General features: G+C 43.2%; 1 protein-coding gene across 3 annotated transcripts in view; it reads left to right on the forward strand.

Annotated features, from left to right (window-relative positions):
* Window positions 1-9642, forward strand: part of rps6ka1 (ribosomal protein S6 kinase a, polypeptide 1) — a 115541-nt gene extending 105899 nt beyond the window's left edge. For all 3 annotated transcript variants that reach the window (XM_055656420.1, XM_055656421.1, XM_055656422.1), the window contains 4 exons: window positions 342-418; window positions 1898-2015; window positions 2983-3120; window positions 5735-9642. In XM_055656420.1, the coding sequence (XP_055512395.1) occupies window positions 342-418; window positions 1898-2015; window positions 2983-3120; window positions 5735-5860 (459 nt within the window). In that variant the 3' untranslated portion in view covers window positions 5861-9642. The remainder of the gene's footprint in view (window positions 1-341; window positions 419-1897; window positions 2016-2982; window positions 3121-5734) is intronic.
* Window positions 9643-15174: the final 5532 nt, after the last annotated feature.

The following is a 15174-nucleotide window of genomic DNA, read 5'->3' on the forward strand; positions in this document are numbered from 1 at the left end:
CAAGAATAAAGTCATCAAAATAGAAATATAACAATATATGGTTTATAATCCTTTGACTGGGTAGAAAGATTTAAGCTTGTAACGAGTTTGTTTAGAATTACTGAACTGAGCTTGGAAGGGGCCATTTTTGTGCTTTGTAAATTATTTCTACAATAATGTGGGATTTATTGCAAAATGTGGCAAACAGAATTCCTGTGATATTTGTAAATGGAACATAGGGATTATATTTTATCTTGTTATTGCACTTAATATTCCCTGTTGACAATTTAAAGAGCATTGTTTTGAGGTGATACATGTCATCACATTATGAATAGAAATTTATACAGCGGATCTGTGTCCAGGTTCTCAAACGCCAAGGATACGACGAAGGTTGTGATATTTGGAGTCTGGGCATTTTACTTTACACCATGTTGGCTGGGTGAGTGACTATTTTCCTTTATTTTTGGCCAGTGTTATATCAAGAATGTATCTGGTTATGTATACTGTACAAATACACTTTCACTGCAAGCATTAGCAAGATCATTCCAGTTATTTTCTGGCAAATTGCAGGTATGTAAATCTGAATAAAAATACCCTGGCATACTTTGTACTAGTTATTGAGCGGACTACAGCTTTATTTCATCCTCTACCATGTGTCAGCCTGATTCAGTTAATAATACTTTGCCCTTTCAGGCAGATGTTTTATTTGTTCTAAATATCATTTATTCCTGAGCACTACATCCAATGTGACAGTTCAGTTGAGGTCCGAGTTGTAGGTTTCATTGTTTGAGTGAGATGTGAAATTGAAACCAATCTGAATTTGAGCAATTGAGGAGCTATAACATTAGTGAAAAACCAAGGCAACTGTCTGACCAATATTCTGTTATGAAATACATGACAGAATAGATCATTGAATCACTAATCACTTTGCCCTGCAATTTTGCAGTGGACTAACTTCCTACATTACTTTCTCGTGAGTAATTTGTTTTAGTTATTTAGAAATGATCAAAATATCAACGTTTTTATTCATTTGCTTTTTGAAAACAACCCTGACTATAGGACTGAATATATTACTTTTCTCTTGCTGATATTTAATAGCTCTGCAACACAAAGTGCATTTGAAGATTCACAAAACATTTCTATTTTAATCTGTGTTTGGTTCTGATGTTTAAAGGGCAAAACTTTCCATCTCTATGTGACAAAGGCAGCTGGCAAACTGTTACATCCCAAAGATGGGGTCATCATAAAGAAACATTACACTACTGCCTGCAAATTTGTATTCATGGTTGATTACTGTGTAGGAATGAGTTGAGGTTTTTGCATTCTGAAAGAAAAATGTAAATTAGAGAAATGGGCGATAAAGCATATCTTTCAACCTAAGCATAGCATTGACTTCACTTCGCATACTGCCATTATTATCTGTAAGGCAGTAGTTTGGTTGTGGGGTGTTCAACCAAAATTAACATTGAACAAAAGATGGGCTCCATATTCAACAAGGCAAGTTTTTCCCAGTTTCTTTTGACCTTTTTTCAGTACTTTTGTGCAAGTGTCCCAAGAGAGAGAACGTAAAAGATTGAATCACCTTCATAAGTGATGCGAGTAGAATTAGGCCATTCGGCCCATCAAGCCTACTCTGCCTGTCTGCATGGCTGATATATCTTTCCCTCTCAACCCCATTCTCCCTCTGGGTGAAATGCTGATTGTGTATCCAATGTTGCTTACACAAGGTGATAACTGAGCAGTTGCTCTGTGAAATGCTATCACATGTCAGCCATGGCTGAAACTACCGTCATCCGCTATTTTAGTCACCATATTATTTTGTATAGTGTAATATAGGCTGTTAAAGTCAGTTCAAATCTTGTTGGTACAGAATACTGCTCTCATAACTGATGTCCCACGTATGGCTATTTTAAACCAGGTTTACCCCATTTGCTAATGGCCCAGATGACACACCAAATGAGATCCTGGCTAGGATTGGAGGTGGCCACTACAGTTTGCAGGGTGGAAACTGGGACAAAGCTTCTTCTGCTGCAAAGGTCAGATTCATTTGTTTTAAATGAAAGCTATTAATAAGAAGGTTTTTTTTAAATGAGTTTACTACATTGAAGCTGACTTCACAACACTTGAAGGTGAGAGAGAGAAAATGTATTCCAAACTTTCAACTGCCAGTATTCTAGTTTCCCCAATCACTGTTCGCACGTCACATCTACGCTCATGGTACCAATAGCAGAGAATAGTACACATAAAATCATGCCCCTTGGCCCACGAAAATCTAACTCGTCTCATCTGCCTGAATGTGGTCTGTATGCCTCTATTCTCTGCCTCTTCATGCATCTGTCTAAATGCCTGTCTGTCCCGATGAGTTACTCGAGCATTTTGTATCTACCCTAATGTGAGGCTTATTGGCTTGTAGTTCCCTGGCTTGCCCTTGCTGCCCTTCTTGACATTAATCACACTCCAGTCTTCCAGTACCTGTGGCAAAAGATGGTGCAAATATTTCTACCAGGGGGCCTGCATTTTCTTTCCTAGCTTTGCACATTGCCTTGGATACAAGATACACTTAATTGTCATTTGGACCCCTTGAGGTCCAAACGAAATGCCGTTTCTGCAGCCATACATTACAAACAAATAGACCCAAGACACAACATAATTTACATAAACATCCATCACATTGCTGTGATGGAAGGCCAAATAAACTTATCTCCCACTGCACTCTTTCCCCCCCCCCCCCCCCCGATGTCAAAGTCAAAGCCCCCGGCTGGCGATGGCGATTGTCCCGCGGCCCTTACAGGTCCAAGGATTTATCCATCAAAATATGCCTTCAGACCACCAGCACCTCCTCTGATATGTGGATATGTAACAATTAATCAGTACCATATGAATGTAAGTTTCTGCATTAAGCATCAAATTCAATTTATTTAGTATTGAACAATGTTATTGTGTCTTTTGGTTAATGAATGCTGATGAAACACATGCCTAAATTGCAATATTCCTTATTGACAGGACCTTGTATCCAAGATGTTGCATGTTGATCCACACCGACGCCTGACAGCAAAACAGGTCCTGAAGCACCCATGGATTGTGAACCGAGATCAGCTACCACAGAGCCAGCTAGCCCGACACGATGTTAAGCTTGTTAAAGTAGGTTGTCATTGCAGCAGACAAGTAGTCATACAGCACGGACACAAGCCCTTTGGCTCAACTTGCCTATGCCAAGCTAGATGCCACTGACCCCACCTGCCTGTGTTTGGCCCATGACCTAATTAGTTAGATTTATAGTTATATACTAGACTAAGTGGGACCCATGTTCACACGGGACGGTTGGTCCCCCGACGCAATATTCCACCTCTCCACCAATTCCAATATTGGCGGCCAGTGGGGGGGCTTTCTGGAGCGCTGGTATAGGTTCTTGGGGTGGCAGCTCAGTCCCTCAAGCCTGATCTGCTGGCAGCTCACTCACGGCTGGTGGGCTGGCAGTTGACTCATGACTATTCCTTGAAATTCTATTTCAAGCAGGGTGCAAGGCCACCAAATTCAAGTGCAGTTTCCAACCACTTCAAGCAGGGTGCAAGGCCACCGAATTCAAGTGCAGTTTCATTCCACTTCAAGCACGGTGCAAGGCCACCAAATTCAAGTGCAATTTCATTCCATTTCAAGCCGGGTGCAAGGCCACCAAATTCAAATGCAGCGTCATACCATTTCATGCAGGGTGAAACCACCATAAAACCACACAAAACACCAAACTCACAGTTCAGTAGACATTCAGTGTGTTCAGTTGATTCAGAGCTCAGACAGAGTCGTGACCTCTCCATCCCCCATAATGCAGAGACTGAGCCACACCCACACTTCCAGGTTTTATAACCCCTCCCCCTCCCACCAGAAAAGGTGTGGCCTTCATGGCGTGATTGACAGGAGAGAGATTCTCAACATTTTTTAAACACTAATAACACTTTTATTTTTCATTGATGGGAAGAATTCTCTGCACCTGCTCAGTGGAGGGGGACTGAGTAAGATGGCCAAAAATCACAGCCGTAAGTGGTAGCGTTTTATCTAAAATCAATATACAATGCAAACAGGAAGTAAGTGCATTTCAAGTAGTGCCTTTCAACTTCAAGCCAAAGCACCCAAGCCACCATTTGCAGTAAGTAGTGCCTTTCAACTTCAAGCCAAAGCACCCAAGCCACCATTTGCAGTAAGTAGCGCCTTTCAACTTCAAGCCAAAGCACCCACGCCACCATTTGCATAAGTAGTGCCTTTCAACTTCAAGCCACCATTTGCAGTAAGTAGTGCCTTTTAACTTCAAGCCAAAGCACCCAAACAACCATTTGCAGGCAGTGCCTTTTTACTTCAAACAAACCATATTTACATTTTCAAACCACATTAAGGGGACTCACAGTTGAGTAGACATTTGTTCAGTGTTATTCAGAGCTCAGAGAGACGCGACCCTTTGGCTTCATTTGCAGAGACTGAGTGAGGCACACCACTTCCTGGTTTCATAGTCCCTCTCCCTCCAGCAGGGGCAGCAGAGAGCATGGTGAATTTTTTTAAAACATTAATATATCTCTGATTTGTCATCGATGGGAAAAATCCTCCGGTCCAGGAAGGCGGAGAGGGGCTCTGAGCAAGGTGGCCAAAAATGACGGCCGTAGGTGGCGGCGTTCTCTCGGAAATCGCAGCACAGTGCGCCAATAGCGGTCAAGATCAGACTTTTAGTAATATAGAAGATACAGCATGGAAATGGGCTATTCGGCCCACCACATCAACACCAACCAGTCTGCACCCATCTATATTAATCCTATCTTTGCCCATATCCTTCTGTGCCTAGGCACGAGATATGCTCCACTATTCTCCCTGGCATTTCATTCCAGGTACCAGAATCGGCATGAAGAAGGTCCTTCTCGGATTCCTTTTAGATTACTTACCTCTGACTCTAAACCTGTCTTCTAATCTTATTGACCTCTGATGAGGGGAGAAGCTTCCTGCAGTCTATCCTATTTATAGCCCTTATAGGTTTATATTCCCTCTTAAATTCCTCTTCTCAATTGAAAACAACTGGCTTTTCCAGTCTCTCCTCATTACTGAAACACTCCACACCAGGTAACATCCAGTTAGTGAATTTCCTCTGCGCCCCCTTCAACAATTAAACTCCCCCTTCCATTTCTTAGCCCACTTCACTCACATATTGATATCACCCTGTAGTATGTGGCTATCTTCCACGCTGGCATCAACTCCATCAATCTTTGTGTCATCTGTGGACCTGCAAATCTCCAACATCCACATCCAAATCGTTCACGTTGCAAGTACAGGTAACTCTCAGCTTCCAAACTCTACTATCCCTCTATTATCTTTTTGAATCCCCTTCCATCCGGATGCCGTCAGTGTGATCTGGAGCGGAATTCCATACATCTCCAGTTGTGGCATAGTCTTGAGCATGTGTACCAGAATCCTCTTCTTTGGGCATGATCCTGCACAATACCAGGCTCATGTGTATTTCTCAAGCAAATTAAAACATGTGAACTGTTCTGTTAGGTATACCAAGCAGATGCAGTGATTTTTCAACAATGCAAGTCTGGTGTGAATCCTTTTCAATTCCTGGTTTGACAGTTTTGGGGGAACAAAAATGGCATAATATTCAACTAAATTATGTTCATAAACCCAGAATCAATGATTATAAATGGAGGTAAGGTACATCATGTGTTCCGTGCTGCAAATTGTTTCCTGGTTGGGTTTTGAAATAATGTTTTCTTCTGCCCAGGGTGCCATGGCTGCCACATTCTCAGCCTTGAGCAGCTCTCCGCCAGCACCAAAACTGGAATCTGTGAAGGCATCAACCTTAGCTCAACGAAGAGAACTTAAAAAACTGCCATCCACATCACTGTAACTCAGTATCAGCACCTACAGCTCACCACAAACTAGAGCACTTCTGGGAAAGCTAAATTCCAGGCACAGTCATAGAGAGCGGTCCCCTCGAAGACAAAGAGCTTGGAGCTTTGCGAATCCTTGGGACAATTTTGGAGATCGTGAGAGACAAAGGAATGAAGCCAAGGGACTCTGCCTGCCATCATGTGAAGAATTTTACAACTTTAATGCAGAGTCTTAAATATCTCGCACCAGTTTTTGCTGAACACCATCACGAGCTGTCAGGAGGTTTTTACAGAGCCCTCCATAATGTTTGGGACAAATACCCATCATTCACTTATTTGCCTCTGTACTTCACAATCTAAGATTTGTAATAGAAAAAAAATCACATGTGTTTAAAATGCACATTGTCAAATTTTAATAAAGGCCATTTTTATACATTTTGGTTTCACCGTGTAGAAATTACAGCACTGTTTATACATAGTCCCCTCTTGTCAGGGCACTATAAAGTTTATGACACAGCAATGTCATGTAAATGAGAGTAGTCGTGTTTAGTATTTTAGTGCATATCCTTTGAATGAAATGACTGCTTGAAGTTTTGTGGACATCACCAGTTGCTGGGTGTCTTCTCTGGTGATGCTCTGCCAGGCCTGTATTGCAGCCATCTTTAACATTCTATAAACACAGCTGTAATTTTTACATGGTGAAACCAAAATGTATAAAAATACCCTTTAATAAAATCTGACAATGTGCACTTTACCCACATGTGATTTTTTTTTTTCTATTATATATCTCAAATTGTGGCGTACTGAGGCAAATAAATAAATGATGGGTCTTTGTCCCAAACATTGGCACTGTAGGTTCTGTTCGAGAACATTTATTGTGGGTTTTTAATGCTTTGAGGACAGAAAAATGCAGTACTTTTTAAACTGGCAATGAACATGTTACTGGGTGTAGGTCATGCAAAGCATAATTGCCAGTGAATCCCTAAACTGTTTTCAGATCAAAGCTCGGGTGCAGATTATGCAGCAACATTCCTGCGAGCTTTGAAGATTTTAAACTAATGATTGTGCCTAGAAGTTCATCAAGTGGTCCTTTTTGTTTCAGTACTATCCCTCCCCCCCTCCAATGCAGTTACTAAACTCATGCTATCTGCAATTATATGTGGTAAAAGCTTCATTATGTACCATGAAGATCAATGTTTGTTGCTGCTTCAATTTATTTTTCCTAGGATTACGTGAACAGAATAGCACAGTAAATGAAAAGCTGTATTATAATAACTTAATCTGCCAATTGGCAATTGAAATCTACCTAATATATTAGATTTTATGCATAAAGCAAACATCAAAATGTTTAAGATCAACATAATCTGACTCAAATATTTGGCAAACTCTATACCAGCAGGTTATGTTGCTTGCTGTTAATAAACCATATAGTTAGTTGTCCCATAACCAGTGCTTGGATTCTGCTTTTGATTAAGTATCCTGACACTGCCAAAATCTTTCCTATTACATAACTGAATAGTGTCAGTATCTCCAGCAACTATATGTCAGTGAATGACAGTATCTAGAGTGAATATTTGGTTGCATGTAGTAGAATCTGGAAGTGATTGCACACTGGGATGAGACTACAGCAGCAATGTTTGTGTATCCAGGCCCTACATGTAAATTGAGTCATTATGTATTGGTGTGATTGTGTAACTGGGGATGGTTATACCAGGAGTGATTTGTGCATTTGGGAATGTAATAACTTGGAGTGATTGTGCTTTGAACTGTGCTTGGAATAGGACTGATTACTTATCGGAGGAGTACATGTAACTGGCATTATTGGAGATTCAGGTCTTGTCAGCGTCTGCTGTGTTTGTGTTCCAATCAATGCTGAAACAATAATGGTTTCAAAGATCAGTGATTTTGATAAGTAATAAAGATGACGAATAATTGAATTGAAATGCTTTCTTCACTGTCGGATCTGTAATAGGAATTCTTAATGCAATGCCGAGGGGACCAGCTCTTCAAATTGAATGGTTCACTCCTGTTTTCTTATGATATGTTGGATAATTGATCTTAGGAGATGATAGTACCAGTTAAACAAATGGCATAATGAATTGCACATTCATTGGCAATAGATTAAATATGAAGCATGTCTATATGTTGTAATGTTAGGGTATAGTTCTAGACAGGCTGATCATTTTGAGGCAGTGTATGTAAACATTTATACTGAACCCAAAAGCACATTAGATTATCGGGGTACATGTGGTTTGATTTTATTCTGTCTGTGAAATAATGTACTTCTTTATTTTCCATGTACTGACCCACCAATAAATACCTCCAGCATTTGTTATCCTGAAGTGGAGGAAACTGTCTTAGAACTCGCTTTAATTGCTCTTTGAGGAAAAAAATCTCCCAGGTAGTATATACAATATCATTTTGGAGGTGCTTGTAATATAGTTGCACAAAATATATAGATTTGCAAACCTCCATACAACATAGACTTTTGACAGCCATTTAGCTACTTCTGGTGTCTGTATTCTGTCGATGTCATACTCGCACAGCACGGTAGTGCAGATGTGATGTATCCTATCGCATACTTCATGGCTGCAGGATCATTCAACCTGTTTTGCTATCCTTTTCAGGAACAATCTTCTTGCTCCATCGCTGCACATCCTGAGAGTTACTCATGTTTATGAGATGATCATTGGTGACCAGGTCACTTCTTCATTTAGCTGTTTTTTACTAACACTGATGCAGTGCTTTTTTGTGAATGGGCTGTGTAAAAAAAACTATAAATTTGGAAATTTGATCAATGCTGCATAACTGTAACTTGAGTTTTCCCAAGGTGGTCATGATAACAACAATTGCTCAGTTGTCCTGTATGACTGAAAATTCAATAGGGCACTTCCTGGCACAACTTGCCTTTGGGTGTCTGACGTATTTTTTGAATTGTAAATGCTGCGATTTCTCATGCAGTGATCTTTTTGGAACATTGCGGGAAAAATTGGTCAATTTTTCCAGGAGAGTCATTGCAAATTCTTAGGACAAAGCTTTGCTGGACTGGGACTCCATGACATTCATTTCCAATACATAGCCCCATTCTTCAGGACCCCATCGCACTATGCTACCACCCCATTGATTTCCCAAATCTCCTGACTCCCTGCATTCTTTGGCATCTACATCTGATTCTCACTACCTCTCCCAACGTCCTTCAATCAGCTAGATCTCCAAACTCTTCCACTCCCCACACCCCCATCTCCCAGCCTTGTCCCTGCAACTCTAATCTCCAGCCAGCTGACAACTGGATCTCTTGGCCAAATCAGCAACAAACTCCTGCCTCTGTTTCCACTTCCCAATCCGAATCAGATTATGATGCAGCACCACAACTCTCTTCCTTTGACCCTAACAGGTTCTCTGATGGCATTGGTGATAACTGACCCTCAAGTCATTTAGATTGTTGCATATTCTGATCCGAACATTCTCCAATGTTATTGCTGCAGATAATCAGTGGGGTTGGACTCCTGCATATTGTTGTGCCCATAGATTTTATTTTTAGGAGAACAAGGGTGGAGGGAGGGCATGCTGTTGTTCTGTTGTATGGAACAAGCAAGGTGTAATTTGTGTAACTTGCAATCAACTTTAATGTTCTTATTAAAATTATGGGCTAAAATTAAGTTTCAAAGGATGTAACATTTTATATCATTTTAGATGAATTATTTTGTAATTTGTTCATGTAATTTTAAGTTTTGAATGTCTCTGCTCCATTATCAGAGGTCTGTCTATACTGCAACACTGAATAAACAGCAGAACTGCACTGCCTGAGTCATCAAATTTCTTCAATTTTTGAATTACTTAATAGTACAGGTGCACAACCTTTTATCCGAAGATCCAAATAACGAAAACCTCCGAATAGCGGACATTTTTTCAGTCCTTGAAAACGTTCACCGAGGGCGGCCCGCAGAGGTGACAGCGGAACCTCCGGTCGGTCCTCGAAGAAAGGGGAACTAAATCCCCATTCATAAAAGAGAAGGTGAGGGTATATTGCGCGGGAGGGTTAATAATTGACAATCTGCTGCTGCCTGCCCGCTGAGTTAAAAAGTTCCCACGGTAGACTCACGATACACAGTGTATCGTGAGTCTTGCATGGGAACTTTTTAACTCAGCGGGCAGGTAGCAGCAAATTGTCGCTCCCTTCAGTTTCACCCCACCTACACCCCTCTGCTTCCCGGCCATGTGTGTGACCCCTTCCCTCCCCTCTCCAGCTCCCCGCGCATTGCACCGGCGCGGGGGCTTTGCACTGTCTTCACGTTGGAGCCAGTGCCAGTCACCGGAGACATCAGGACCAACGGGACACCGACCCCCAGGCCCACTGCAAGCACGGAGAACCCAGAGACCCACAGCCAGCAGCAGCCCAGCCCCGTTCCAATTCCAGAGGAACACGCTCTCCGCTGTCCCCGTAGGGACAGAAGCTGATGGCTCGGGCTGTGGCCTCTCCGGCCACCCCCCTGTACAGGAGCTGAGACTGGGAACTGTGGGGTTGTTTGCAGTTGCAGAGGGAGGGGGTAAGGGCGGTACAGTTCCCAGTCTCAGCTCCATTCCAGGGGGGTGACCGGAGACGTCAGGACCAACGGGACACCGACTGCAAGCACGGAGATCCCATAGACTCACAGCCAGCAGCAACTCTAGCCCAGCCCCGCTCCAACTCCAGAGGAACCCGGGTTGCGGATGAGGGGGCGCAGCTTGGGCTGTGGGCGAACTGCCACTTGTCGCCGTAGCGGCCCATCGGGGAGCGGATTTCTCTGGAGTTGGAGGGACAGGGAGACACAGCGGCTTTTGAGAATGGTGGGCAATCACTTCCAAAGTTCTGCCCACACAGTCAGTACACCTCTCCTACACTTGTCTCCCGCACTAAGATCATCTCGCAGAGAATGATCCCAGCCTAACCCTCCCTATTCTCTCCTATTCTGCAAGAAAAAACTACATTGAAGACTCAAACTCGTGATCGAGTAACTGCCGGGATCGAGGCGCAAACTCGCGACCTTGCGGATACGAGCCGAGCACTCTACCACTGAGCCAGCCGTTAAAATCTACGCAAAAAATCTTCCATTCCGAAAGCCGAAAAATTCTGAATTACGAAAAGTGTCTGGTCCCAAGGCTTTCGGATAAAAGGTTGTGCACCTGTAATATGTAACCAGAATGTTGTTTGTGCCATAGCTAAGAATACGAATAAACAGACTTGAATTTGAATGTTGCTCACAGAATGCCAAGGACAGAAATTGGGATATAGTCACCATGTCACTGTGAGAAAAGTGGTTGTGAGGGGAATAGTATTTTAACTGTGTAGGAAGGAACTGCAGATGTTGGTATGAACTGAACATCGACATAAAGAGCTGGAGTGACTCAGCAGGACAGGCAGCATCTCTGGAGAGAAGGAATAGGTAACATTTTGGTCAAAAGTATTTTATTGTCAAATGTCCCAGTTAGAACAATGAAATTCTTACTTGCAACAGCACAACAGAATATGTAAACATAGTACACTGTAAACAATATAATAACGAGATTTTAAAAAGTTAAGTGTGTGTGTGTATGTAACACTGCTGAGTGCCCCCCATCCCTCCTGGACTGTCTCCCTCGGATGGTCACGTCACACAGCTTATTTATTTATTTTACTTTTCTTTTACATCGGTTGGAAGCTGCATACTAAATCTCGTTGCACTGATGTGCAATGACAATAAAATATATTATTATTATTATGTGTATATATATATATATATGTGTATGTGTGTATATTATGTGTGTGTATACTCATAAATACACACATATATATATAAATCATATAATATATAAATACACACAAAACAAACAATAATAGTGCAAAATAATAATAGTCTAGTTCAGAGCTTATTTGAGGTCAAGATCCTTCCGACTGAAAGTCATGGGAAAGGGAAATGAGAGAAATAGACAATGATGTATCTGGTTGGCACAATCTATATGTAGATTAGAGTTACCCATCAGGTCTGGCAGCATCTCTGGAGCGAAGGAATGGGTGACGTTTCGGGTCGAGACCCTTCTTCAGACAGAGATGCCGTTTAAGAAGGAACTGCAGATGCTGGAAAATCAAAGGTAGACAAAAGTGCTGGAGAAACTCAGCGGGTGCAGCAGCATTTATGGAGCGAAGGAAATAGGCAACGTTTCGAGCCGAAACCATTCTTCAGACTGATGGAGGGTGGTGTGGGGGGCGGGGACAAGAAAGGAAAAAAGGAAGAGGAGGAGCACGAGGGCTGAGGGATAGCTGAGAGGGGGAGGAGACAGCAAGGGCTACCGGAAATTGGAGAATTCAATGTTTATGCCGCTAGGGTGCAGACCGCCCAAGCGGAATATGAGGTGCTGCTCCTACAATTTCCGGTGATGCTCACTCTGGCCATGGAGGAGGCCCAGGACAGAGAGGTCTGATTCGGAATGGGAGGGGGAGTTGAAGTGCTGCACCACTGGGAGGTCAGGTTGGCTAATGCGGACAGAGCGGAGGTGTTCGACGAAACGATTGCCAAGCCTACCCTTGTCCTCATCGATGTAGATCAGCTGACATCTAGAGCAGCAGATGCAATAGATGAGGTTGGAGGAGATGCAGGTGAACCTCTGTCGCACATGGAATGACTGCTTGGATCGTTGAATGGAGTCTAGGGGGGAGGTAAAGCCACAAGTGTAGCATCTCTTGCGGTTGCAAGGGAAAGTGCCCGGGGAGGGGGTGGTGCGGGAGGGAAGGGAAGAATTGACAAGGAAATTACAGAGGGAGTGGTCTTTGCGGAAAGCAGACGGGGGGAGATGGGAAGATGTGGCGGGTGGTGGGGTCACGTTGGAGGTGGCGAAAATGACGGAGGACTATTTGTTGTATGTGACGGCTAGTGGGGTGAAAGGTGAGGACTAGGAGGACACTGCCCTTGTTACGAGTGGGGGGGATGGGGAGAGAGCAGTGTTACAGGTTATGGAAGAGACCCTGGTGCGAGCCTCATCTATAGTAAGGGAGGGAACCCCTGTTCCCTGAAGAATGAGAACATTTTCGATGCCCTGGTGTGGAACACCTCATCCTGGGAGCAGATGCAGTGTAGACAGAGGAATTGGGAGTAGGGGATGGACCCTTACAGGAAGCAGGGTGGGAAGAAGAGTAGTCTAGATAGCCATGGGAGTCAGTGGGTTTACAGTGGATGTTGGTCAGAAGTCTATCACCTGCGATGGAGGTGCTGCCTGTCCTTATCTGAGTTGGATATCAGCCATGATCATATTGAATGGCGGTGCAGGCTCGAAGGGCCGAATAGCCTACTTCTGCACCTAATTTCTATTTTTCTATGCCCCACTCAGTTACTCCAGCATTTTGTGTCCACCTTCGATTTAAACCAGCAATGGCAGGTCTTGCCTACACTTCAATTTACCTGTACCTTTGCTACTTGCATCCCTTATTTCCTGCTTGATGTTATCCCCAACCTCCCTACTGCTGTTTGGTGGTCTGCATACAACTCCAACAAGCGTTTTCTGCCGTTGGCTATTTTGCAGTTCTACCCATAGCATCCAAGCTAATGTCTCTCCTTGCTATTGCATTAATCTCCTCTTTGATTTAAATCTTTTTATTTGAATTTCACAGCAATTTGCATACATACAATGATAACAGACAGTGACAGTCAAGGCATAATTGTGCAACAGTATGTAAGCGACCCTCAAAGCCCTTACCCTTACCCCCTTCAACCCACCCGAATCAGGTCGGAACCAAACGGGGACAAACAACACTCACATACATACACATCCACACAAATATGGTAAGATAAACGAAACAAAAAGTACTAAAGAAAAAGAATTTTAAAAAAGGGGGTCACTAATAACAGTAAATAAGTAAGTAATTAAAGAAATAAGTGTGGAGGGCGGGGGGGATTAAGGGGAGAGCAGCTGCAGTAGAGCAGAACAATGGTGGAGAGCACTCAGTCCTCTTCCGAGTCCAGGGATAAGTTGAGAGAGTTAACAAGTTCCAAGAAAGGGTTCCATGTATCTAGGAATGTCTTGGTACAGCCTTTGAGAGAGAACCTAAGTTTTTCAAGCTTTAAATTGTAAAGCACCTCCTTAATCCAGCGGGTGTGTGTCGGGGTACAGGTGAGCCTCCTGTTAAGCAAGATCAGTCTTCAGGCTAATAAGGTTGTAAAAGCTAGAACCCGTTTCACCGCAACAGAGGTTGGTGTTGGGAGGGGTACCGAAAATGGCTGACAGTGGGTTTGGAGGAACAGTCTGGCTGTAGGCTCTGTTTATCAAGTCGAAAGCACTCCTCCAAAAGGCTGCTAGCTTAGGGCAAGACCAAAACATATGGCTATGGTTGGCAGGAGATTGATTACATCTGTTGCAGGTGTCCCTAACAGCGGGGTAAATTCTAGATAATCTTGCATTTGTGTAGTGGACTTTGTGAAGGACTTTGCATTGGATTAGGCCATGACGGGCACATATGGAGGAAGAATGGGTCGAGTCCCATTGCTGGTCTGTTAGTTTCGTATTCAGCTCACCCTCCCACGCAGCTTCTCCTCTCCTCTTTAACCAGTAATGCCACCTCCACTTCCTTTCTGTCTAGCCTTCCTGAATATTAAATATCCCTGCATGTTTAGCTCTCAGCCTGGAGCCATGTTTACGTAATTCCAACTATATCATATTCCTTTAGTGCGGAAAGGGAAAGCCGCTGGATTGATTATCTACCCCTCCTACCTGCTAAATAATGATTTGATCAGACAAGCAATCTGCCGCACCACACCTGCCTCTTCAAAATAAGCCTATGGAACTAAATTTATTTGGTTAGATGATCAAAGTTAGTATAATAATGATATGATATATTTAACATGACCACCTTCTAGCCACACAGTTCTGCAATCTTCTGTCAAAACTATTCAGAGAGGGGTTTCAAAATGAGAGGGAACTAAAACAGAAAGTGTTAGAAACACTCACTCAGCAGAACAGGCAGCATTTGTGGAAGTTTAAGCTGAAAACCGGTCCCGACCCGAAATGTCCCTTTCCCTCCAAAGAAACTGTTTTACCCGCTGATCCAGCACGTTGTTCATGTATTCGTTTCCAGCATCTGCAATCTCTATGGCTCCAATTAAACGGGGCATTGATTTCACTTATTACGGTATCGGGATGAAAGCGCCGCTTGCTGGTATATTACGGTTTCCGGCAGTTTGAATCGCGTCCCGTATTCGCTGCTGTAACCTGTGCTGTGCGCAACCAAACATCATGGCGGCCACGGGTCTGATTGACAGCTCTCGTATCCAATAAACACCAGCTCCAATGCCAATGTCAGAGCTGGGGCCCGCGCTCGGCCAAT

This window comes from Leucoraja erinacea, chromosome 26, assembly GCF_028641065.1.
Source record: "Leucoraja erinacea ecotype New England chromosome 26, Leri_hhj_1, whole genome shotgun sequence".
In the NCBI taxonomy this organism is placed as follows: Eukaryota; Metazoa; Chordata; class Chondrichthyes; order Rajiformes; family Rajidae; genus Leucoraja; species Leucoraja erinaceus.